The sequence below is a fragment of the Magnolia sinica genome, chromosome 16, assembly GCF_029962835.1.
Source record: "Magnolia sinica isolate HGM2019 chromosome 16, MsV1, whole genome shotgun sequence".
NCBI lineage: Eukaryota > Viridiplantae > Streptophyta > Magnoliopsida > Magnoliales > Magnoliaceae > Magnolia > Magnolia sinica.
The window spans coordinates 71,965,466-71,989,685 of NC_080588.1; the positions used below are offsets into that span (position 1 = coordinate 71,965,466).

The 24,220-nt window shown below is 42.4% G+C and overlaps 1 protein-coding gene across 1 annotated transcript; it reads left to right on the forward strand.

Annotated features, from left to right (window-relative positions):
- The first annotated feature begins 368 nt into the window (after nucleotides 1–368).
- Nucleotides 369–22,403, forward strand: LOC131228585 (protein RTF1 homolog). Its single transcript, XM_058224341.1, has 2 exons — nucleotides 369–560; nucleotides 20,167–22,403. The coding sequence occupies exon 2, from the start codon at nucleotides 20,430–20,432 to the stop codon at nucleotides 22,161–22,163; it is 1,734 nt and encodes a 577-aa protein (XP_058080324.1). The 5' UTR covers nucleotides 369–560; nucleotides 20,167–20,429; the 3' UTR covers nucleotides 22,164–22,403.
- The last annotated feature ends 1,817 nt before the right edge of the window (nucleotides 22,404–24,220 follow it).

A 24,220-nucleotide genomic window follows, 5' to 3' on the forward strand; every position in this document is an offset into this window, starting at 1 on the left:
GTGTGGGTATAGCCCACACATCATGGTGAGACCTACACAACTTGCTAACATTAATGTAATTCCAAGCTTTTTTATTCTTCCCAAACATGGAGTGGAATTGGCACAGAGTGAATCCCATCCCACCTAATCCCTTCTAATCCCACCGCCCAAACAGGCCCTAAAGATCTGGATCTGACTCATTATTTGTCTCATACCATAAAACGATTTCTCCAAATGGGTGAACGGTTCAGATACAACACATACATCATGTTGGGCCCCACAGAACTTGGTGACGTCACTTCAGTAGCGAGTCTGCTACTCAACCTGTCAGTATCTAATCCGCGTCCCGTTCCCTCTCTCGCCCTTAGTCCCGTCTCCTCTCTCTGACTACAGATCTCTCCCTCTCTTTCTTCCTGTCGATCTCTCTCTCCCTCCTCTTTCTCTCTTCCTTGCTCGATCTCTCTTACCACTGTCTCTCTCTATCCCCACCGAAGATTCTGTTGCCGACCGCCCTACCCACGCACGCCATCTCACTCTCTCTGAATCTGTGGTTGAAGGCTCAAATCTCCAGGAACATTGAGGTATTTCTCTCTCTCTCTCTCTCTCTCTCTCTCTCTCTCTCTCTCTCTCAATCTCAATGCCGATTTTGGGCAGCCCAACCTGTAGGGCAGGGTCTGGAACCCTAAAATTGGCAGGGCTCGGGTTTGAAATCCCAAGCTGGTAGTCCAGGGCAAATGATGAATAGATCAGCCCGGCCTGTTGTCCTGTCCCATAATCAAGAGGGCCACCCTTATTTAAAAAGAATAGACATTTTGAAGACACTTGCGAGCTGTTCCCACTCAATATAGATGTGTAGTTTGGCCAAAATTGTAGAGCTCGTGGAGTTTTAGCTTTTAACAACAATCATAAGATATGGGTCAATGTTTTTAAGGATCCAGACTGCTTTATATGGACTTGGTTTGCATGGAGAATACTTTTAAAGAAAACTATATTCTTAGAATGGATTATTTTAAACATTTGATCATTTAACTCTCTTCCTTACAAGTAAACCTGGTTTAATCCCAGGTGGGTGAGTTTGGCCTGTCATGAGGCATGAATTGCTCATGACTGTGAGTTCACAGGATTCCTACAACCATTGATGTGGCCCAATGCATTACAGGGAATTCCTGCATCTGCCGATGTGGCCCAATTGAAAAGCATCATGCCTACTTGATGATACAAGCCCTGAGAAGGGTAAAGCGCCATTTCATCACATGGCATCTCCGAAGTGATTTATGGGCCCTGCATTCTAACAATAGCATATGGTGCTTTTTCACTGGGTGCTTCTTATAATCCCCAATTACATGTCCTTTGTCGCCTTTATAAGGATACTACTGGAATTGTACGGTACGGGGTTATCCACGGAACACAGCTTCTGAATGACATCTCCAGTTCCCCTATTTCATTTCTGAAAAAATATTAAATTAGCCCTTAAAATTTCTGTGAATTGGGATTGGGATTGGGACTATAACTTGTGGTCAAACTGGATGGAATTGGGACCACCTCTTCTTGAGTCCCAATTTGTTAAATTTCTGTGAATTCGATTATTTAATAGTTGCTATCTATTGGTGAATTAGATCATGTGTTGAATTAGTTAGTATGATTTTACATATGCCTCCGTAGCACTTATGTTCCTTTGCAAGTTGCAACCATCAGTTGGCGACTCAAACCGGGCATAGCGTCTAGCCATTGTGGTTTGGGTGGATATTTTTGCGAGTTGGGTAGGTGATACGCTAGTCATGGTAGGGGACTCTTCTTCAACAATCACATGAACATCAAGGAAATGCACACCACCACGGAAGCTAGCTTTCATCCTAAATCCCTTAAAGTTGTGGATCGGAGCCATGACTATTTCTTTTAATACAAGTGCCCAGAGAGGCCAATTGTATTGCCGATTCTTCGTATAGGGGACTCTCACACATTCTCTTGATGGATTGTAGTTGTACCTTCTTTTTAACTAATACATGCTAACCATTATCTATGAAAAAAGCCACCACTTGTTCCCACACCCAAATCCACTCCTCCTTCCATTTCATACAACTATGATAGTATGATCCATGATTAGACCTTCCTTTTGAGAAGATTGGCCTCATTACTTTGTATATTCTGCTGGAGGGTTAGTTTTTTCATGAGAATTGAAGGTCTATTGCTAATGTCTATCATAGTGGCAGATCTCATTCTTGACAATTTCTCGGCCAGGGATTTCTTTGGAGATTTTTCAGATTGACATTTTTCTCACATTCATCATCATCTAAGCCTTATGCCAATTAAATGGGTTTGGCTACATGAATCCTTTTCCTCCAACAATTTTTTCTCACAATATTATCGGAAAAATCTTGCTGAAAATAAAATATCAAAAATTGTTTATTATAAACTAATAAATAATTATAAAAATTTAAATATATAGGTATACATGAATTATTTGAACTTCTAAATATTCCACGTGTTAAAATTGCAATAGTTTCGCGATAAAATTGCAAAAAATTAAAAGCTGTTTAGATTTTGAAAGTCTCGTGATATTCTCAAAATGATATTTTTTTGATGATTTTTTGTGTGTGTGTGTGTGTGTGTGTGTGTGTGTGTGTGTGTGAAAATATCATGAGATTTTGAAAATCTCGGCGATATTTTTTCACAATGATTTCCATAGTAATAGTTTCCACATATGATTTCCGTAGAAATAGTCGATGCATAAAATGGTTTTGGCATGTGTGAAATTTAGTTTTGTCACATGAATGGTTCCATGAAGAGATTTAATCCCATTTATAATCCAATATTGTGATAGTTGTTAGAGGCACTTTCCTTTTATGTGTTCATCGACCGATCCATTATCATCATCATCTAAGCCGTATCCAGACTAATTGGGATCAACTACATGAATCCCTTTCCGCAATTCCACTCTATCTAGGGCCATGACCTCGGTTTGACCACAGATCGTCAAGTCTTTTCTTACTACCTCCACCCATGTCCTTTTGGGCCTTCCCCTTGCCTTTAGAGCTTTCATCTTGTACTAACTCACTCTTATGTTCTAACTGATGCAATTCGTGCTATTTGTTGCACATGGCTGAATCATCTTCGTTTACTTTCCCTCATCTTATTACCTATTGGTGCCTACTCTTAAGTTCTTGCGATTGTTTTCATTTCTAAGTCTATCCTTATCTTGCCGCTCATCTATCCCAACATCCTCAGAGTCATTTCAACCACACATTCTATGAACGTGTTGTTCCTTAACTGCCAAGCATCCCATATATCATGTCTATCCTATAAAATTTCCCTTTCAGTTTGAGTGATCCATGGTAATCACATAAAACTATAGAGGCACATCTCCATTTCTTCGAACCCACTCGAGTTCTATGAGCAACATCATTTTCAATCTGTCCACTCCCATGTATTATTGACCCAAGATATTGAAAGTGGTCATTTTGGAAAACTTCTTGGTCAACAATCTTAACTAATTCCTCGTTCTGACTCCTATTGTTACTGAAATTACATTCCTTATAATTTTTGTAGTTTGGTTAATTTAAAATCCTTTAGATTCTAAAGCACCTGTCCATAGGTCTAGTTTTGTGTTTATGCGCTCCCTCATCTTGTCAATCAAAATTATGCCATTTGGAAACAACATAGACCATTGGATCTCTTCCTGCAAATCCCTCATTAACTCATCTGTAACCATTAGGAAAAAGGTATCGGCTCAATGCCGATCCTTGGTGCAAGCCTATAGTAATTGGGAACTCACTTGTCTCTCCACTAGCGGTCTTTACATTTGTTATTGCTTCTTCATACATATCCTTAATCATGTCAATATATCGTCTCGAAACTCATTTCCCAACATCCATCAAATTAACCCTCTAGGGTTCCAATCATAAGCTTTCACTCAGTCAATAAAGATCATGTAGAGATCATTCTCTCTCTATATTTCTCCATCAATTGTCTAATTAGGAAAATAACTCCAGCGATAGACCTCCTTATCGTGAAACTAAACTGATTTTTGCTACATTCCTCTCATGCCATGGTTTTTGCTCGATCACTCTTTCCCAAAGTTCCATGTTATGGTCATAAGTTAATCCTACAGTAGTTAGTGCAGCTTTGTATGTCTCATTGATTATTATAAGTAGGTACCACCAGTGTTTGAGTTGTCGGTATCGCTAAAAGTTTCGCTGGCTAAAGATAAAGATATAATATCGTTATCGCCGATAACTGGAAATGCGGGAAAAAAGGGGGAAACATGGAGAAAATTGTAGAATTTTTTAGTAAAACTTTAAGACATGCCTAAATACACATATTTTATGGCTTGGGCCCCAAAATAAGACAAATCCACATCTCAAGTGGACATGAAACTGTGGTGATTGAAGGAAAAGACAAATATCAGCTTCATCCAAAGCTTTTATGACACCAAAGAAGTTTTTAATGTTGGCGTTCAATCACGCTGATTCTTGTGGTGTGCTTCACATGAGATTTGAATATACCTAATTTTTTGGCTCATACCTTAAAATGATATGAAAAAATGAATGAACGACATGGATAAACATAGACATCATTTTCGGTCCCCTGATCCACCAAGTTGGGTGGGACCCTTAACTGTGGGGCTCACAGTGATGCATGTGCCTTAAATCTACACCGTCCAACCATTTTCAAAGCTCAATTTAAGGCATAATCCAAAAAATGAAGCATGCCCAAATCTTAGGTAGACCTAGAGCTGGGCATCGGAACGAGTTGAATCGGATTGGGTCCAACTCGACTCGGTCCGAGTTTTGCATGGCCTGACCCGAACTCGGTCCGATCCGGGACCGAGTCTGGGTCATTTGACTCGATCCGATCCTAACCCATGCTGGCTTGAACCGAGCCTAGTCCGATTCGGTCAGGAAAACCGAGTCGGATCGGATTTGGCCAAGTTCGGATCGATTGTGCTCCACATAATTCACCTTGAACATAAACATTCAATTTCAGCAGAAATACACCCTTTACAGGTTACTCATCAAAACACACACGCATACTCTTTGCACCATGACATCCAAAGAAGGTGGTCAAATGGGTGTTTACAAAGATCCCAATCATGATTTGTGGTACATCCAAACAGGCCCTAAGCTTCTCCCTACAATTTGAAAATTGAACGCACCCAACATCACAAAAAAGAGAGAAAATTATCCAAATGCAAAACAGCACAACAAAGTCAGAATATCAAAATCCAAAAAAGATCGAAGATTAGAAATCCACCTATGCCAACTCCTAAAAATCCAAGACCCAAAATCTTAATACCCAAAACCCAAATCCAAAAAAACTCAAATCCCAAAAAAGAACCATCTCTTTAAAGACACCAAAACAATATCCAATCAAGAACAAAATCAAACCAAAGCTACCAAAATTCTCAAGAATACATGGATCAAATGAAAAGGGAGCATGAGACAATCAAACTTGGGTGAAGTAAATCAAGCAAACGAGCCATAAGAATGAGGTATCGAGCGTCGAAGAAGACAGGGTAAGAAATTAATATCATGAAGACAGGGACGGACGACAGGCAGCAGCTGGTGCCTAGAGTGGTGGCCTGGGTTCGGATTGAGCGTCGAAGAAGAAAAGGAGAGGAAGAAGATCGTTTGTTCGGGCGGGAGAGAGTAGGGTAAGAAAAGAGGGAGGGTAAAAACGATTTGGGTGGGTTAGGTTTAGGGTAAAAATAATATTTATACTACTCGCTCCGGGTCGGGTCAGGTCAGTTCGGACCCTTTCGGTTCGGGTTTTCGGATCGGATCTGTCCGGATACACCATTATTTGAACCTGACTAGAAAAACGAATGGATCTGGATGGACAGACTCAATCAGGCCTGATCTAGGTCGTCGGTTCTGTTTGGAACGGGTCGGATTGGATCGGGTAGGGTCGGATGCACCGGATCGGGTCCAACATGCCCACCTCTAGGTGCACCACACCACAGGAAACAGTTGTGATTGAATCCCCCCAACTAAAAACTTCATGAAGTCCACCGGAATGTTTATTTGCCATCCAACCTGTTTATAAGGTCACAAAGACCTATATTAAGAGACCACACAAATATCAGCTTGATCCAAACCTTGTGGCCCACAGGAAGTTTTTAATGGTCAATTACTACTGTTTCCTATACTATGGTCCATTTAAAAATTGGATTTGCTTCATTTTTTTAAAATTATTTTTTTAAAATTTTTTTGATCATGCCCTAAAATTAGTTTCCAATACGTATGGACAGCATGGATGTAGTCACATACGTCAAGATGGCCCCAAAGTCAGGGTCCACCAAAGCTGCTCGCTGTTACCCGGGTAACATCGTGTTATCTTTATCATGTGGGGCCCAATTTTATCGTTGTGATAAATCCACCCCATTCATCCGTTTCAAATAATTATTTTAGTGCATGGTCCCAAAAACAAAGTAGATCCAAATCTCAAGTGGACCACACCAATGGAAACAATAGTGATTTAATCCCACCATTAAAAACTTTTTAGGAGCCATGAAAATTTCCGATCAAGTTGATAATTGTGTTTTCATTTCATCTAGGTCTGTATGACCTAATCAAGAGGTTGGATGGCAGAAAAATATCACAGTGGGTCCCACAGAACACCAAGCCAAGGAAGTCGCATGCCCACGACTTCATTGGGAAAAATCCGAAACAAATTTTGCACCGAGTAACTGAATATGATGAGCGTACTGAGTAAAGTGTGTAGGGCCCAACATGATTTATGTAGTTTATCCACTCTGTCCATCTCTTTTACCCTATAATTTTAGGGATTCATGTAAAAAATGAAGCATATCCAAAAATCAAGTGGACCACACCACAAGAAACAGTGTGAACTGAACGTATACTGTTGAAAAATTCTTACGGGCCACAAGTTCTGAATCAAGCTGATTTTTTATGGTTTACCTTCATCCATAGCTGTATGATCTGATGAACAATTTTGATGACAAAAAAAAAACATCACCGTGGGGCGCCCTAGGAAGGTTTCAACGGTGGAATCATTATTCTCACCGTTTCCTTTAGTGTGGTCCACTTGAGCTTTGGATATGCTTCAATTTTGGGATTAATCACTAAACTATCTGGAAAATGGATGGACAACATGGATAAACCACAAACATTTACCGTGGGCTTAAGAGAGCTTACTCTGTACGATTAAGCGTATGAATTACTCGGTACAAAAATAACGTGTTGACGTAGGGATGTCGCCAAGTTATGTGGACCCACCATGATGTATGTGTTATATCTAAACTGTTCATCCATTTGGAGAAATCATTTTATGGTATGACCCAAAGAATGAGGCAGATCCAAAGCTCAAGTGGACCCCACCATAGAAAACAATGGGGATTGAACGCCTACCATTAAACTTCACAAGGGCCACAAGTTTTCAATCAAGATGATATTTATGATTTTCCCTTCTTCCCTGTCTGTGTGAACCTGTGAATAGGTTAGGATCGTGGTGGGCCCTAGAAAGGTTTTGACGGTGGGCGTCACTGGCCCCACTATTTTATGTGGTGGGGTCCACTTGAGCTTTGGATATACCTCATTTTTTGACTAATGGAATAAAATGATCTCACCAAATGGATGGATGGTATGGATATAACAAATATATCATGGTGGGGTCTACGAAACTTGGTGACGTAGCGAATCGCTACTAAGCTTTTCTGTACTATTCTGCTTTCCCTATATCGTCAACAACTCGAAGTCGAAAAACCAAAAAAAAAAAAGAACCCTGAAATTTCGTTCGGAGGGAGATTCTCACCGAAGAAAGAGGGATTTTTTAGGGAGGGTTTCAAAACCCTAAATGATTCCCAAAGCGTGAGGAAATTCCCAAAATCCCTGATTTTCGCCGAAATTTCGAGCTTCCAATCGAGAAAGGTTTCTTACCTCTGTGTGCAATATTCGAAGATCGGCGTTGTCGATCGATGCATTCTTCCGACTTCTGAGTTTTGATCGGCCAGGTACGAGATTACTCTCGCGTATTTACAAAAAATAGCGAAATCAAAGCGATCTTCCGATTTTTTTTTTTTCCTGATTTTTACCTATTTATCGAAAAAAGGGGTCGTTGACTACTGTTTTCTTGTAATACGTTATGTGGTTGGTGGCTACAGTTGATATTCTCAGCAATAACACAATTATCGACGATATCGCCGATATTTCGCCGATATTCCAGAGAGAAACGAAAATTTGGAGCATCGGTGTCGCTAGTCATTATCGACGATATCGCCGATATTTCGCCGATATTCCAGAGAGAAACGAAAATTTGGAGCATCGGTGTCGCTAGACTAGCGACACCGATGTTATCGGCGATAATATTGACATTTCGTCGACAATGGGAACACTGGGTACCACTACGTTTCCTCCATTTGTCTATCATTTTCTTCGATCTTGCAATCTTGTTGAACACTTATCCTTTGGTTGCGGCAGGTTGGCAGCCAGCTTCAAACTTATGCCATAACTTCCAACATGAATTCAAATAACATGTTCATCAACTGATTCATATGCCATTTTACTTTTCAAATATGCACTGTTGTTCCAAATTTCAATTTATTTTGGAAGCAAGTTTTAGTAAGACAGATTGGCAAACTGTTTGGAGCTATTTATCTCAATTAAGATAATCTCCTTTTCTTCTTGGTTGTACTTTTTTACTCAGTCCCTTTACCTTGTCTATATTTCAACTCTTTACCATATGTTAATTTGGTTAAGAAAGAGAAAATAATTGAAGTCAATTATCTCCTTTCTCAACTGTGGCTCTTGATGGTTTTAAATTTTCTGCATTTAGATAGTCACAAGCACTCTGGTATTGCAAAATAGTTGTACAATGGCTGTTAAGTAATGGTAGCGGTGGGACCCATTTTGTGTTAAAGGGATGTCATGCCAGTTCTGAAAGAAATGGCCCGTAATGTGCCGATACGGGCCCATAACAGTCTGATATGGGGCCTTTACAAGTTATTACGATCCACATCGTAAAGGCGACAAGGCTGGCTGTTACAGCCACCATTACTGTTAATGTGTACATTGACGAGCACAAGTGCAGCTCAAATAACAAATTTTGTAGGAAATGCTTGCATGAAGTTAGGAAATATAATGCTTGAGGGCTAGCGTCGTGGGTTTTCTCCCCACAGACGTGGTTTCGATTCCCCTCCCCGTGCTTTACCCGATGCACATGGTTTGCAGGTGATTGCGTGCATCCGCAGGGAATAGTCTTGCCTTCACAAGGGTCGGGGATACCCTGCCATAATCACCAAAAAAAAAAAAAAAAACGCTTGAGGGCTGTTATTCACCCGGCTGTGTAGATTTAAGAAGTTACATTTAGTGGTGTGGAGCGTGCACTGTCATTTGTTGTCATCTTCCCAATACTAGGTACATCAGTTGGTTGTTAGCTAGTTTTACAGGGGTGAAAGCTGGCCCTGGTTTTGGGTTACATTTACTGAAAAAATCCACCATTTTCCTAACATTCCCCAATGTTATGTCATCAACCTTCGCTCCTATCTCTGAAGTGAGGATGGTGGGAAGTAAAGAGTAAGAATAGAAAGCTAGCGAGCTTTGGAGATCTGATTTCTCTGTTTGTCTCCAACTTAACCATTCTTTATAAGGGCAACAGACATTGAGTCATTCTTTGAATGATCTGGGCAAGTGGCTGATGTTTTTGTTCCAGTTAGTAGGGATTTCAAAAGACCGAGAGGAATTGCTTTCCTTTGCTTTAAGAGGAGGGAAGCCATTAACGCCATCAGAATGTCGAACGGAGTGGAATTCATGGGGCATATTGGGGTTGAGCTCGTAAAAGTGCTGACAAGTTCGGAGGTGAAGTCAGATGCCAGTCCTATGCTGCTCTTGCCTCTCCAAAAGCTAGAGATCTTTGGTGCCAAGGCAATGCCCCCCTGAATGTGAAGGGTTGTTTCAAGGATGCCCTCATTGGCTCCCAGCTAGTCATCTTTAGAGGAGCTAGGAGGAACGTCAAAGGTGATATTGTTTTTATGGAGTCTTCAGCAGCGGAAGACAAGATATCCCTTTTGAAAGCAGTGTTGGTTGGCATTACAGATTACCATGTGGAGGACTGGCTGCTTGAGGATCTCAGAAGTTGGGCTTCAACTGACTTCTCCCTGCAAGGCTTTAACGAAAATCCTTAAGCTGCATGAGAATCAAGTCTTAGAGCCATTCTGCAATGGTCAAACTATTTCGGAGGATGGTAGGTTCTTTGGGTTAGGTTATATGGCATTCCTCTTCATGTGTAGTTCTAGAAACATTTTTGGAGATTGGGGATTGCTATGCGAAATGCTTGGTGTAGGGGATTGCTTGGGAAAATGCATGGAGTAGATCCCCTCAATGTTATGGAGAGTCTAATTGAGTTGCCAAGGTGAAGATTTACTCCAAAGCTAAGGTGGAAATGGAGGAGAAGATCTCAGTTAGAGTAGGAGATTCAGCTTTCGAGGTTTGGGCTGTAGAAGAGTTAGATCAAGATGAGGAAGAGCTTGCAGGTTGACTGCCGGAAATGGTAGGCAGCTGATCGGAGAAGAAGATGACTTGGGTCCAACCGCTCCAGTCAGCAGGTTTGGAATAGTTGTTCGAGGTCTGGCAGATCCCAGATGGGCAGCTTGTGCGGTGAATTAGCAGTACCAGCCAGCTCATCCCCACCTACCAAGATAAGATTGAGTAGACGTAAAGCTGGAGTGTTTTGTATATCAACTACCCATCTACCAACAAGGACAGGTGTCCTGGGGAGATCATCCTGAATCTCACTTGCAGAGTTATGGTACACTTGAAAGGAAAAAACCCTTCCTAGATTTTGTATCCCATTTCATGAGAAAATGGCTTCTGACTCCATGGAGGTGGATTTTCTTGGCGGGGGCTTGGGTTGAAGAAGGATGCACTCTGGAGATGAGTCATCAGCGAAAGGTATGGTTCTCCAAACAATGGTTGGGCCCAGTGTTTAAGTTATCGGCGAAATGTCGATAATATCGACGATAATATCGGTGTCGCCAGTGCTGCGACACCGAAATCCCCTTTTTTCGTTTCTCTGCCAGTTGTCGGCAAGAAATCAACGAATTTTTTTTTATATGGGCGAGAAATCGGCGACAAGTCGGAATATTCCATTTCTTACGGGCGATATTATCGGAATTGGGGAAATTTTTTTCAATTTTCGTACCTGGTTAATCGGAAATTAGAACTGGAGCTCGAACAGAAGCTTCTCGATCGACAGAGCCGGTATGCGTACGCCAAAGGTAAGAAAAATCTCACCACCTCCCTCTTCGGTTTCAATTGAAAGCTCCACGGCAAGAAATCGATGAGAAATCAGAGATTTGAGCAAGATTTACTCGCGATTTGGGATGATTTAGGGATTTCAAATCTCCCGCAAAACTCTCGCAAAGCCCCTCTTTAGTTCCCCCCCCCCCTCGAGCGAGAATCCCTCTTAGGCCTTTTCTCATGTTTTTGTGGGACGCGGATTAGATACTGAGAGGTTAGTAGCCAAATCGCTATACCAAGCTCTGTGGACCCCCCACCATGATCCATGTGTTGTATCCATACCATCCATTAATTTGGAGATATTGTTTTATGTCATGAGAAAAAGAATGTGATACATCTAAAGTTCAAGTGGACCCACCATAGAAAACAGTGGGTACAGTGACATCCACCGTTCAAAACTTCTTAGGGGCCACAAAAGTTTCCGATCAAGTTGATTTTTTTTTTTTTTTTTACTTCATATATCTCCATGTTAACTTATGAATAGGTTGGATTTGAAAAATACATCATGGTGGACCCTAGAAATGTTTCAACGGTGAGTGTGACTGCTCCCGCGGCTTTCTGTGGTGGGTCCACTTTAACTTCAGATCTATCTACTTCTTTTTCTTATGCCATAAAACGATCTCTCCAAATGGTTGGACGGTATGGATACAACACATGCATCATGGTGGGGTCCACAGAGCTTGGTGACGTCACCGCGTCCCTTTTTGTGAAATCCAATTTCGCATCGACTTACTCAGTGCGCCCCTATCGTACCGACTAAACTCATTTGGGCCCACCTTGAATGTATGTGGTCTATCTACGCTGTCCATATGTTTTTCCATTTAATTTAAGGGGTTGAGCCCAAAATTGAAGCATATCCAAAGATCAAGTGGACCACACCATAGAAAGCAACGATGCTAAGGACACCCACCGTTGAAACCTTCCTAGGGCCCACTGTATTGTTTATTTTACATCCAACCCCTTGATATGGTCATATACACCTGGATGGAGTGAAAAAACAAATATAATCTTGATCTAAAACTTCTTTGTCCCTAAGAATTTTTCAACAGTAGTAATTTAATTACCACCGTGTGGCCCATTTGAGATTTAGATCTTATAATTTGTTTGGGATAATGTTCTAAAATAATATGAAGAAATGAATGGATGGTATGGATAAATTTCATACATCACGGTGGCCCCTCAATGGCCATCGGATCCTCCGCATTAATCCGCGTGTGGTACAGGATACGGTGAGATCCCGTACTCACTGGAAGCGGATTGGCTGCTGTACCACACACCAGTGTGTTGACGTCACCAATTTCTGTGGGTCCCATCATGAGGTATGAGTTATATCCAAACCGTCCTTCAACTTGGTGAGCTCGTCGTAAGTCTTGATCCAAAAAATAAGACAGATCTAAAAATCAAGTGGACCACACTGTAAAAACTAGCGGAGGATTGAATGCCCCACCATTGAAACACGGGCGCGGATTAGCTACTGACATGTTGAGTAGCAAGACTAGCTACTGAAGTGATGTCAGCAAGTTTCTTGGGCCCCACCATGATGTATGTTTTGTATCCACACCTTCCATCCATTTGGAGAGATAATTTAGGGCAATATCCAAAGAACGAGTTAAATCCAAAGCTCCAGTGGACCCCAACACAGAAAACAGTGGGACAGTGACGCGCACCATTAAAAACTTCAAGTTGATATTTTTGTTTTACCTTATTTCATGTCTTTTTTAACTTTTGAACAGGTTGGATTTCAAATAAACATTATGATGGGCCTTAGGATAGTTTCAACGGTGGGAATCACTCTCCCCACTATTTTCTTTGGTGGGGTCCACTACAAATTTTTATTTGCCTCATTCTTTGGTTCATACCCTAAAATGATATCTAAAAATGGATGGACGGTGTGGATTTAACACATACATCATAGTGGGGCCCACAGAACTTGGTGACGTCACTTCAGTAGCCAACTCGCTACTCAACCAGTCAGTGTCTAATCCGCGTCCCATTGAAACCCTCTTGGGGTTCACATAAATTACGTGGGTCCACTGTGATATATTTTATCCACTCCGTCCATCCATTTTAACAGATAATTTCATTAAGTGTGTACAAAATGGACAGTAAGATAGATTTTACTCTCACCGTACATTTTCATTACATTAATATGATACCTTTGATCATCCAATGATGGTGATTTTTGGGACATAAGCAATCGAAGGGTCCCTCATTGTATCAGACGGTTGTTAATGGTCATAGGTGGGCCCACATGGGCTCTATGATGCAGGACATGGAAAATTAAATATGATATGCAAGATTTCAGGCTTAGATCCTACCAATTTAGAAACAATCACACAAATTCCACGTCCCACATGAAAATTCCAAACATTTAATTAAAAAGGGGAATCTATGCGGGTCCAAGCCGACATAGGCTAGGATTGGACCAATAAAAATTATAAACCAAACGATGTCAAAGGGAAATAAAATCAACTACTCATGCATAAAAATCAGTCCCTAATCCAAGGGATTCCCTAATTTCAATTCAAGGAACCCTAAGGTGATAAAAATGGGCAAATCAATTAGGGATCATGTAATTTAGGGTTAGGATTCATGAAAAAGGACTATGAGAGGATAAAAACCTGAGCCAAAAGATGATCCCGCGTGTGGACAACAACAATAGCCTAGACGGACGTGCGTGTGATCCCAGCTGCACGTGTGTGGGGCCCACTATTCAGAAAAAGGCCACCTTGGCCCTGGTCAGCCAGGGATGGACTCCAAAACCCCCAAAACTCAGCTTGATCCGATGAACGGTTTGTGCGTGGTGCTCCGCCGAAGTTTCAGCTTGCCTGCGGGCCGAAATCTGGAAACCTGCTGTAATGAAGAAATCTGATGCAACAAAAGGACATTCGAAGTACGAATGGTGGAGAAAGATGGAAAAAAAGATGATGGAAGATGGAGGTGAATTGGGATCGATGTGGCTTCGCACCACAGTAGTTAGCCCTTCAAAAAGGGAGGGCTTCGCACCCACTTTTGAAATCTTCCACAACTCACGAAGAGAGCAGAAAAATAAAGCAGGAATTTTTTATTAACTTCAATGAATGAAAAGAACTATAAGGGGTGCTTATTTATAGGGAGAACCCTATACCCAAAAACTCGCACCATGTGCGACACCTATTACTTGGCGATGAAGTAAACTAAAATAAAAACCAAACAAGAAAATCTAAAACGTTCACGATGTTCTAAATAATAAAAAGAAGCAAAACCTAAAATATAAAACCAATCCGACGAGTGGGCCACGATCATGAGATCCCATGATGGGCTTTTCTTGACTATCGGGCCACTTTTCTGAACCAAAACTTGACTTCTATTTAGGAGGCCCTCCCTGGATGTCATCATCGAGCCAGATCGATGGTGGGGTCCTCCTAAGTACGTACGTGCGTAGGGGGGGCGGCGTGAGTGCGCGTGATGTCCCCATCAGTTCTCGTCGGCTGCAAAGATTTCGCTACTGGCGAAATAAAACTCCTGAACCGCTCCAGGATGTCAGGATCAAGTCTCTGAAGCTCCTCTTCAGTGAGCCACGTGCTGTCTGAAGCTGGGCGTGACTTCCATTTAACCACGTACTTCTGAAACCTGCCGTCCGACGTTGAAACTATCTGATTGTTCAGGATATCCTCTATTTCCTTTTTGGGTGTGTGAAGGTTAGGTATGAGAGATAGAGGCTGGGAAAATGAGTCGGGAAGGATAGGTATGGGAGGTAAAGGCTGGGAAGATGGGTCGGGACGGGTAGGTATGGGAGGTAGAGGCTGGAAAAATGGGTCAAGACGGGTAGGTATGAGACGTAGAGGTTGGAAAAATGGTCGGGAAGGGTAGGTATGGGAGGTAGAGGCTGGGAAGAAAGGTTAGGAAAAGTAGATATGGGAGGTAGAGGCTGGAAAAATGGGTTGGGAAGGGGCCATGGTTCAAGGGATAAATATGAGGAATCAGGATGGGTGGGCGAAGGGCTGGACAAAGTATCAGTGGTCCCTTGAAAAGTAACTAAATCCTCCACATCGGATGTGAAACTAATTCCCATGGAAGGTGGAAGATCTACCTCATACACATTGAGACCGTTTCGTTTTATAATTTTGACGGGTCCAGCGCTACACGCGTGTAACTTACGAACGACCCTCGAAGGATACCGCTCGGGCCTGATGCAGACTATCAAAGAGTCCCCAATATTGAATCCTTTGAAACATTTATATTGGTCTGTAGAAAATGTGCAATGTTCATTATTAGTCATGATCTTCTGCCTGATTTCTTGATGCCATGAATGAATGTGATGCGCAAAAGACTCTGCAGACTCTGACGGCCTATGAGACAGTGACATAGGGACAAGATCAATAAATTTCCTAGGTTTATAATCAGTAACGACTTCACGAGGGCTTAGACCTGTGGACCTATCGACAAAATTATTCAACGTAAACTCGGTTGTAGGTATTACGGTGTCCGTGCTCTATATCCCTCCTATGGGACTCATCCGGTAGATCATGAGGACAAACATCACGAAACTCATCTACTACCAGAATGACCTCAGTGGATAACTCTACACTAACATCTGGTGCACTCTCTCCAGTCACAAGGCTGCACATGTTGTACCCCTCAAAATAGTGGTCTTGATGTCCCTCATGGGGTGAGTACACGGGTGTACACCCATAACTGATTCCTTGGCCAACTCCATTCATTGGTCTATCCTTCAGGCCACCTGCTTGAGTTTGGACATCTACCCCAATGGTGGGGTTTGTCCTAGTGATGGTCTTTAGTCGGGTAATGCGTTTATCAAGCTGCTCAAAGCATTGGTCCATTTCCAAGCGCTTAATCATAAGCTCCAACTTCTGGGACAACTTGTTTAGTGACTCTTGCAATTGTTCCATGTTTAGTGTAGGGTGCTAACCAAAATTCAGGAATATAATTGTCAAAATATAAGAGATTTTTTTTATATTTTATTTTAAAAAATCGACTTAGTTTCTAAAAAACGAAAAAAGGAAAGTTTCTAAAGAAACAAATTGGGAAAGCTTCTAAAAAAAAAAAAAATAGAAAAGTTTCTAAAAAAAACAACCCAGTTTCTAAAGAAAAAGAAAAAAGGAAAGTTGCTAAAAATAGAAAGTTAGGTAGTTTCTAAAAAAGAAAAAGGAAAGTAAATTAGTTTATAAAAAAGAAAAAGGAAAGGAAATTAGTTTCTAAAAACAGATTAAGAAAGTTTTTTAAAAATTAGTTTATAAAAAAACCAGAAAAGGAAAGTTTCTAAACCTAGAAATAGAAAACTAAGTTAATTTCTAAAATAATTCAAATAAGGGGATAACAGAAAATTTCAGCAGCTTATTTCAAGGTTTATGGACCTCTAAACAGCCATATATGATGAGAATTGATGCGTAATGAATATAAACAACCAAACCCTAAACATGTAATGAATTCCCCTACAAGAACCCTAGGTTTTGATACCAAATTTGATGCAGGACATGGAAAATTAAATATGATATGCAAGATTTCAGGCTTAGATCCTACCAATTCAAAAACAATCACACAAATTCCACGTCCCACATGAAAATTCCAAACATTCAATTAAAAAAGGGAATCTATGCGGGTCCAAGCCGACATAGGCTAGGATTGGACCAATAAAAATTATAAACCAAACGATGTCAAAGGGAAATAAAATCAACTACTCATGCATAAAAATCAGTCCCTAATCCAAGAGATTCCTTAATTTCAATTCAAGGAACCCTAAGGTGATAAAAAGGGGCAAATCAATTAGGGATTATGTAATTTAGGGTTAGGATTCATGAAAAAGGGCTATGAGAGGATAAAAGAGGATAAAAACCTGAGCCAAAAGATGATCCCGCGTGTGGACAGCAACAATGGCCTAGACGGACGTGCGTGTGATCCCGACTGTATGTGTGTGGGGCCCACTATTCAGAAAAAGGCCACCTTGGCCCTGGTCGGCCAGGGATGGATTCCAAAACTCCCAAAACTCAGCTTGATCCGACGTAAGGTCGAGGCGTAGTACTCCACTGAAGTTTCAGCCCTCCTATAGGTCCAGATTATGAAAATTGGTTGTAGGGGATGAATAGCTGCAAAGGTTGAAAATTTCAAAGTAATAATGATGATAAAAGATGAGGTATATGGATGAGAGAAGTAAGGACGGATGAGGATAGATGTAGCTTCATACCACGTAGTTAGCCCTTCGAAAAGAGAGGGCTTCACACCCACTTTTGAATTCTTCTACAACTCACGAAGAGAGCAGAAAAATAAAGCAGGAATTTTTTATTAACTTCAATGAATGAAAATAACTACAAGGGGTGCCTATTTATAGGGAGAACCCTATACCCAAAAACTCGCACCATGTGTGACACCGATTACTTGGCGATGAAGTAAACTAAAATAAAAACTAAACAAGGAAATTTAAAACATTCACGATGTTCTAAATAATAACAAAAAGCAAAACGTAAAATATAAAACCAATCCGACGAGTGGGCCACGATCATGAGATCCCATGGTGAGCTTTTCTTGACTATCGGGCCACTTTTCTGAACCAAAACTTGACTTCTAGTTAGGAGGCCTTCCCTGGATGTCATCATCGAGCCATATCGATGGTGGGGTCCTCTTTCTACGTACGTACGTGCGTAGGGGGGGCGGCGTGAGTGCGCGTGATGTCCCCATCACTCTATAGACATGTTTTGCATTAGAATAATATGCATGAACATGCTTGCACTGTTGAGAATGATCCATGGATGGCGTGCATAACCCACACACATTTACAATGCATTTACTGGGTGATTGGAAAATCAATAACATATCTATTAATTGGACGGTTTGACTTCACCAAATTAATTGGACGGTACGACAATGCATGCCTTTTGGCCCCCATTAAATGAAAACTTATTATTTAATGCATTCTAATAATGATTTTTTCATTCCTGAATATGTAAATATGTGTATTCAGGCATGTACTGAAGTTTCACTGAAAAATTCCATCGTTTTTCCCATGTTTTCCTCTTTTTCCCCGCATTTCCGGTTATCGGCGATAACGATATTATATCTTTATCTTTGGCGAGCGAAACTTGTAGCGATACCGACAACTCGAACACTGGTTGGACCTCATATTGTTAAACAGGCAATCAAATTCCAGAATGTTGAAAGGTGTCTTGGAGTGGGTGATTTATCCACATCTTGTGGCTAGGTGGGCATTTGGTTGGGAGACAGATTTTGCTGATGTTTATACCAGTTTCTATCATGTTCTGAAAAATCAATACGCCATGGTTAACTAGGTTGTGGACCACATAGGAGGCAGTCAGGTGTGAATTTTGATTTTTAGATGTAATCTGAAAGATGACGAAGTCGGGGGTTTTCAGTGTCTTCTCCAGTTCCTTTATCCAGTGATCTTATTACCATCCACCATCCGAAGAAGAAATGGAATGCTTCAGGCAATTTTTCAGTCAAATCTTTATTTGAATTGCGACAGCCTTGGAATGCATCCCCCCTCCCCAGTCTTCAAAGCAAAAGTCCCTCCTTTGAGCAGCTGCTTTTGTATGGACAGCAGTTAAGGATAAGATTGTCACAATCAATCATCTTCAAAAGCAGAGGTTTTCAAAGGCCAAATGGACGCGTTATGTGTAAATGCGACGAGGAATCTGTTCATCATCTATTTATCCACTGTAATGTTGCAACGATCCATTGGGGCAGCTTCGTTAGGCAATTCGGAATCCAATGGACAATGAGGTGCACCACCCTTGGAGAGTTATTCTTTAGGTGAGACAGCGGGTCGCTTTTGGGTAGCATGAGGATTATGCAGAGAATCCTTCCTCTAGCTCTGCTTGGAAGTATGGAAAGAGAGGAACAGTTGGATCTTCAAGGATGAGCAAATTTCAGTCGTGGGTCTGTTCAATTGCATCAAGGCTAGTATGGTTGAATGGGCTTCCAGAGCGTTGCCTGGTAGTGATGTTCTGGCAGAATGGCAGTTCTTTGATTGGAATTCATAGCTTTCTTTTACCCCAGTAGGCTACGGCTTTTTTTTTTTTTTTTTTCTGCAGGCCTGTATCCTGCTTTGTCTTATGTTTAGTTTTCTTCCTCACTTCTGATTAAACAATTCATTTAATCAATGAGCTGTGGTTTTAGTCTTTTTGGTGTCGTAGGCAGGCATAGGTTGCACCCTGCTTGAGTTGTTTTCTCCTGTTCTCAATAAAATCTTGCTGCATTCTTCTAAAAAATGAAAGCTGGCCAGGCTCCTGCATATGACATGTCTTTGTCGAACTAGGCTAGTCACCAAGTAGTACTGATTTCAAATCCCTTCAACAACTGCATTAATTTGAGTAATGCCAGGTCCCTTCTGCCCCATCATGTGATGTTCCAGACCTTCATCTAGAAGGTACACTGTAGATGGGCCACATTGAAAATATTTTCACTGATCAGAGTCCTCACTGTCCATTCAAAGGGGAATGAAAAATACCTGTCCAAAACTTCAACACATGCATGGACGACTATGATCTGTAATCAGCACTGAAGTTTGCATGTAGGCCATTTTATGATAGGACCTGCTAGATCAATGGTCTGGATCACCACATGAAGGAGTAGAAGGGGTGAACTTCATGAACGAGCCTCTAAGGGTCAAGCTCATGTTCGTCACTTGTTTTCTTCACTGATTTCATTTTTCTGTTTCCTTTTGTTATGAAATGTATTTTATCCAAGAAATGAAGGATTTAAGGCATCTTTGACCTTGGTCACTTTCTTAAAGGGCCTTGTGCAGTGCACGCCGTTTCTGAGTGTGGAGGGCATGCATATTTTCCAGTCTTTCATATTTGATACAAGCTTTTTGCAAGTACCTAATTCTCATAACATACTGTTTTTTTTTTCCTTTTCCACTTAAGCTACTTGATTTCTGTTGTTTGATCTCTACTAAACTTGGTTAATGATAATGTTGTAGGTCATTCAAGAGACAATCACTATTCCTAGTGTAGAAAGAGAAAGAAGATCATGACAGATTTAGAAAACTTACTCCTGGAAGCTGCTGGGAGAACTGACACATCTGAGAGGAAACGACCCTCTCGTCCTTAGTAAAAAAGGTGATGGGAAGGTTCATATTCTGATTATGGGAGTGATTCAAAGGATGATGACTCAGATGACCCAGGTAATAAAGCCCAAAAACCTTCTAGATCCTAGGTCCATCTGAGGAAGAGGCTTGATCCCATGGAAAACGATGATGATATGGGTAGCCATGGAGATGACGATGATGGTCACGGGGATGGTAGCGGCGATGATTCAGATAGCGCATCCTCTATTGGGAGAGACCTTTACAAAGATGATGCAGACAGGGAAGCACTCGCAAAGATGTCCGAGCTTGATCGGGAGATGATCCTATCAGAGCGGGCCGACAAGAAAAATGATTCTCAGTTGAAGAAAAAGGTAAGGGCATCATCTCAAAGTGACAAGAAGACACGACCGAGGAAAGAGTCCCCCCCTCCACTGCCAGCCCGCGGGCGCTCATCCACTAACAAGTTTAACAAAACAGCCGCCAAGGATGCGCTGAATGAGCTGCGTGCGAAGCGGTTGAAACAGCAGGGTTCGGAGGGTCAACGTAGACTGAGGGTTGCATCCGCTGGAGCTGGTGGCAGGGAATCTTCACCTGTCAGGCGGAAGGCCATGACTGCGGCAAGCATGACCAGTGACTCGAGCAGAAGTGAGAGTAGCAGGAGCGATAGCAGCGATGAGGAGTCTGCATCTGGTGGAGTGATGCCAGAGAGCGATGATGAAGGGCTGAAGTCTGAAGAGGAGAAGTTGACTTATGAGGATATCAAAGACGTCACAATCCGGAGGTCAAAGCTGGCAAAGTGGTTCATGGAACCCTTCTTTGAAGAGCTGATCGTTGGCTGCTTTGTGAGAGTCGGGATCGGGATGTCTAGGGATAAGGTGAGCATCTATAGGCTCTGTATGGTCCGGAATGTAGATGCATCGGATCCAGACCGACAGTATAAGCTGGAGGGCCGGACCACCCACAAGTACTTGAACTGCATTTGGGGCAATGAGAGCTCGGCTGCGAGGTGGCAGATGGCCAGGGTCTCTGACTCGGCCCCTACAGAGACAGAGTTTAAAGAGTGGATCAGGGAGATAGAGCGCTCTGGCGCACGGATGCCCAGTCTGCAGGATATCATGGACAAGAAGGAGGCCATACAGAAGACCAATGTTTTTGTCTACTCAGCAGCCACTGTGAAGCAGATGTTGCAGGAGAAGAAATCAGCCTCATCGAGGCCGTTGAATGTGGCAGCTGAGAAGAACCGCCTGAGGAAGGAGATGGAGGTGGCAGAGAGCCGGCGGGACGATGCAGAGGTGGAGAGGATCCGGGCCAGGCTGCAGGAGCTAGAAGCCATGTCCCGCCAGGTAAAGGAGAAGGATGCCAAGGCCGTGAGGCTGGCCGAGATGAACAGAAAGAACCGAGCCGAAAACTTCAAGAATGCATCGGAGTTGAAGCCGGTGAACACGAGCCTGAAAGCCGGAGAGGCAGGATACGACCCTTTCTCGAGGAGATGGACGAGATCTAGGAACTACTATGTGTCGAAGCCTGGTGGAGCGGCCAATGGGGATGAGGGAGCCACGACAGGCCCCGGCTCTGGAATTGCAGTGGGGGCTGGAGAGGCTGCGACTGTGGCTGCTCTGGAAGCAGCTGCAGGTGCGGGGAAGTTGGTGGACACCAGTGCTCCTGTCGACCAAGGGACAGAGTCCAACACATTGCACGACTTTGAGCTACCAATATCATTGGCGGGTTTGCAGAAGTTTGGGGGTCCGCAAGGGGCGCATTTGGGTTTCATGGCAAGGAAACAGAAGATAGAGGCAGCCATAGGTTTCCGGGTGCCAGAGAATGATGGGAGGCGCCATGCATTGACTCTAACAGTTGGCGACTACAAACGGCGGAGGGGCCTTCTCTGAAGCATGTATACAAGCATGGTGGGGGCATGGGCACTTTGAAGTCACGCTGTTGAAGCTCAGCTCGTCATCAGGAGTTGTTGCAGAGTGTGTGTATTTTTATTTTATTTTTAATTTCTTTCTAATTTTCTGCCCATGTTGCTGTGTGAGATTTGTGACTGGATAATTTCCTCTTATGTTAAGATTGCCCAATTATAATGCTCTGCTCTTATGATTCTTGACAAGGGTTTGGGACTTTGCATAGCCCACTAGTCATTCTTTCCAATAGTATGCTTTTATTCTTATGTTTTTGGGAGAAGCAAGCAATAGGTTGAAAGAGGGACAACTGATCACCTACGGTGGCGTGTAGGGGTGTACATATACTCGAACCGAGTCGAGCTGACTCGGCTCGGCCACTAGCTGACCTCAGCTCGAACTCGGCTTGCCTCGGTCCTTGAGCCTGACTGGCCAGCTCGGCTCAGTTCGGTTCGGTCAGCAGCTTTGGCCAGTTTGAGCCAAGATTGAGCCGAGTTTGCCATTGCAGCATTTTCACAAACACTTGGACTGCACTTTCAAAATCTCACTGTATTTGAGACAACAGCAATGGTTTTACAGGTATTTTATCAAACATCTTCTAAGCAATATCAAAATCAAGAAAAAAAAGGGTGTTGGTTTCATATACATACTTTCCTTGTCACCAGCTACACTTCTTTGAGTCATTTCATCAAACACTTGGTGAGCAACATCAATATCAAAGTAACCGAGTCACTGAATTGGTTCGATCTGAGTTCGATTCGAGTTGGGTTCAATCCGAGTCGAATCGAATTAGGGCCAGCTCGAACTCAGCCTCGAACCAAGTCGAATCAAGCTTTTTCGATGCGAGTGGAGTGAGCTAACCGAGCTAGCTCGGTTCGTGTACACCTCTGGTGTCGTGTATGATAATTTAACATAGTATTTCTTCCACCAATGTGGCACATGTGCAGGACATCTGAACCGTGCAAAATGCTGCCCCACCTTTTATTTATTTATTTGGATGGTGGGGTGGAACTGATTAGTGGAACATCATTATTTTTTAGCCTGTTTATAATATGGTCCGACCTATCGATAGCATGGCTCACCAACAGCTTGAGATTATAGGCAAAATGCTGAGGGAACCCTGGCCGTTCGTTTGCCTGGTTCACCCATGCCTTACAAACATGGGGCCAACAGTTGGGTGATCCAAACCATTGATACAGCGCTTCAATTGTTGCCCAAGAGATTGGTGGTTAAGAAAGAAAATATATTAGCCATAAGTGTTAGCAAATGTATCAACCCCACAAATCTTTCATTTGCAACCGATCTCAACTGTCCACAAATCTTTCATTTGCAACCGATCTCAACTGTCCACAAATCTTTCATTTGCAACTAATTAACATGGTCCCAACAAAGAAGAAATTCGATTTACGACTTACAGCCACTAAAATGTTAGTGGACACCGCTGGATAGGATAAGGACTGTACCATCCATCGCAGAGATGGAAAAGCCACTACAAAAGAGGTTCTTTTTATTCTTCCTTCTAGAATGACAAGGGCATGCTCCTTCTCCTTGGCATACATAGAACATTTTGTTTTGTTTAACGACTTTTGTGTATGTGTGGACTTGCTGTCCTTGTTTACAACTATGCATGTGGTCCAATTATAAGGAACACCTGTTGTATGCGGCTGGTAAAACACTGCGTGCACTGCAGGGCTTACAGTGTCCTACGTATGACATCCATTCCGTCCATCAGGTGAGCCATTCCTTGTTCACTGTACATCCAGAAAATCAGCACGATCCAAAGTTCAGATGGGCCACACAATGGACAGGCCGAGAGCCTAAGTTCCAGCAACCTGGCCAACCTGATTTCTGGGTCAGGCTGATTTTTGGACTGTCTATTCTTTCTGGTGAGATGCAGATGATGAACCGGTTAGATAAAATATACACACCACGGTGAGCCCCACAGAGACTTATGGTTGGCGTCCCTCCCAATTTTCCCCTATAGTGTGGCCCACCGGAATTGGGGATTTGGCTGATTTTTGTTCCCTGGGGCTAACAACGAGAGC

Coding starts and splice junctions, on each gene's coding strand:
- LOC131228585 (XM_058224341.1), top strand. CDS start 20,430: ATGGAAAACGATGATGATATGGGTAGCCATGGAGATGACGATGATGGT.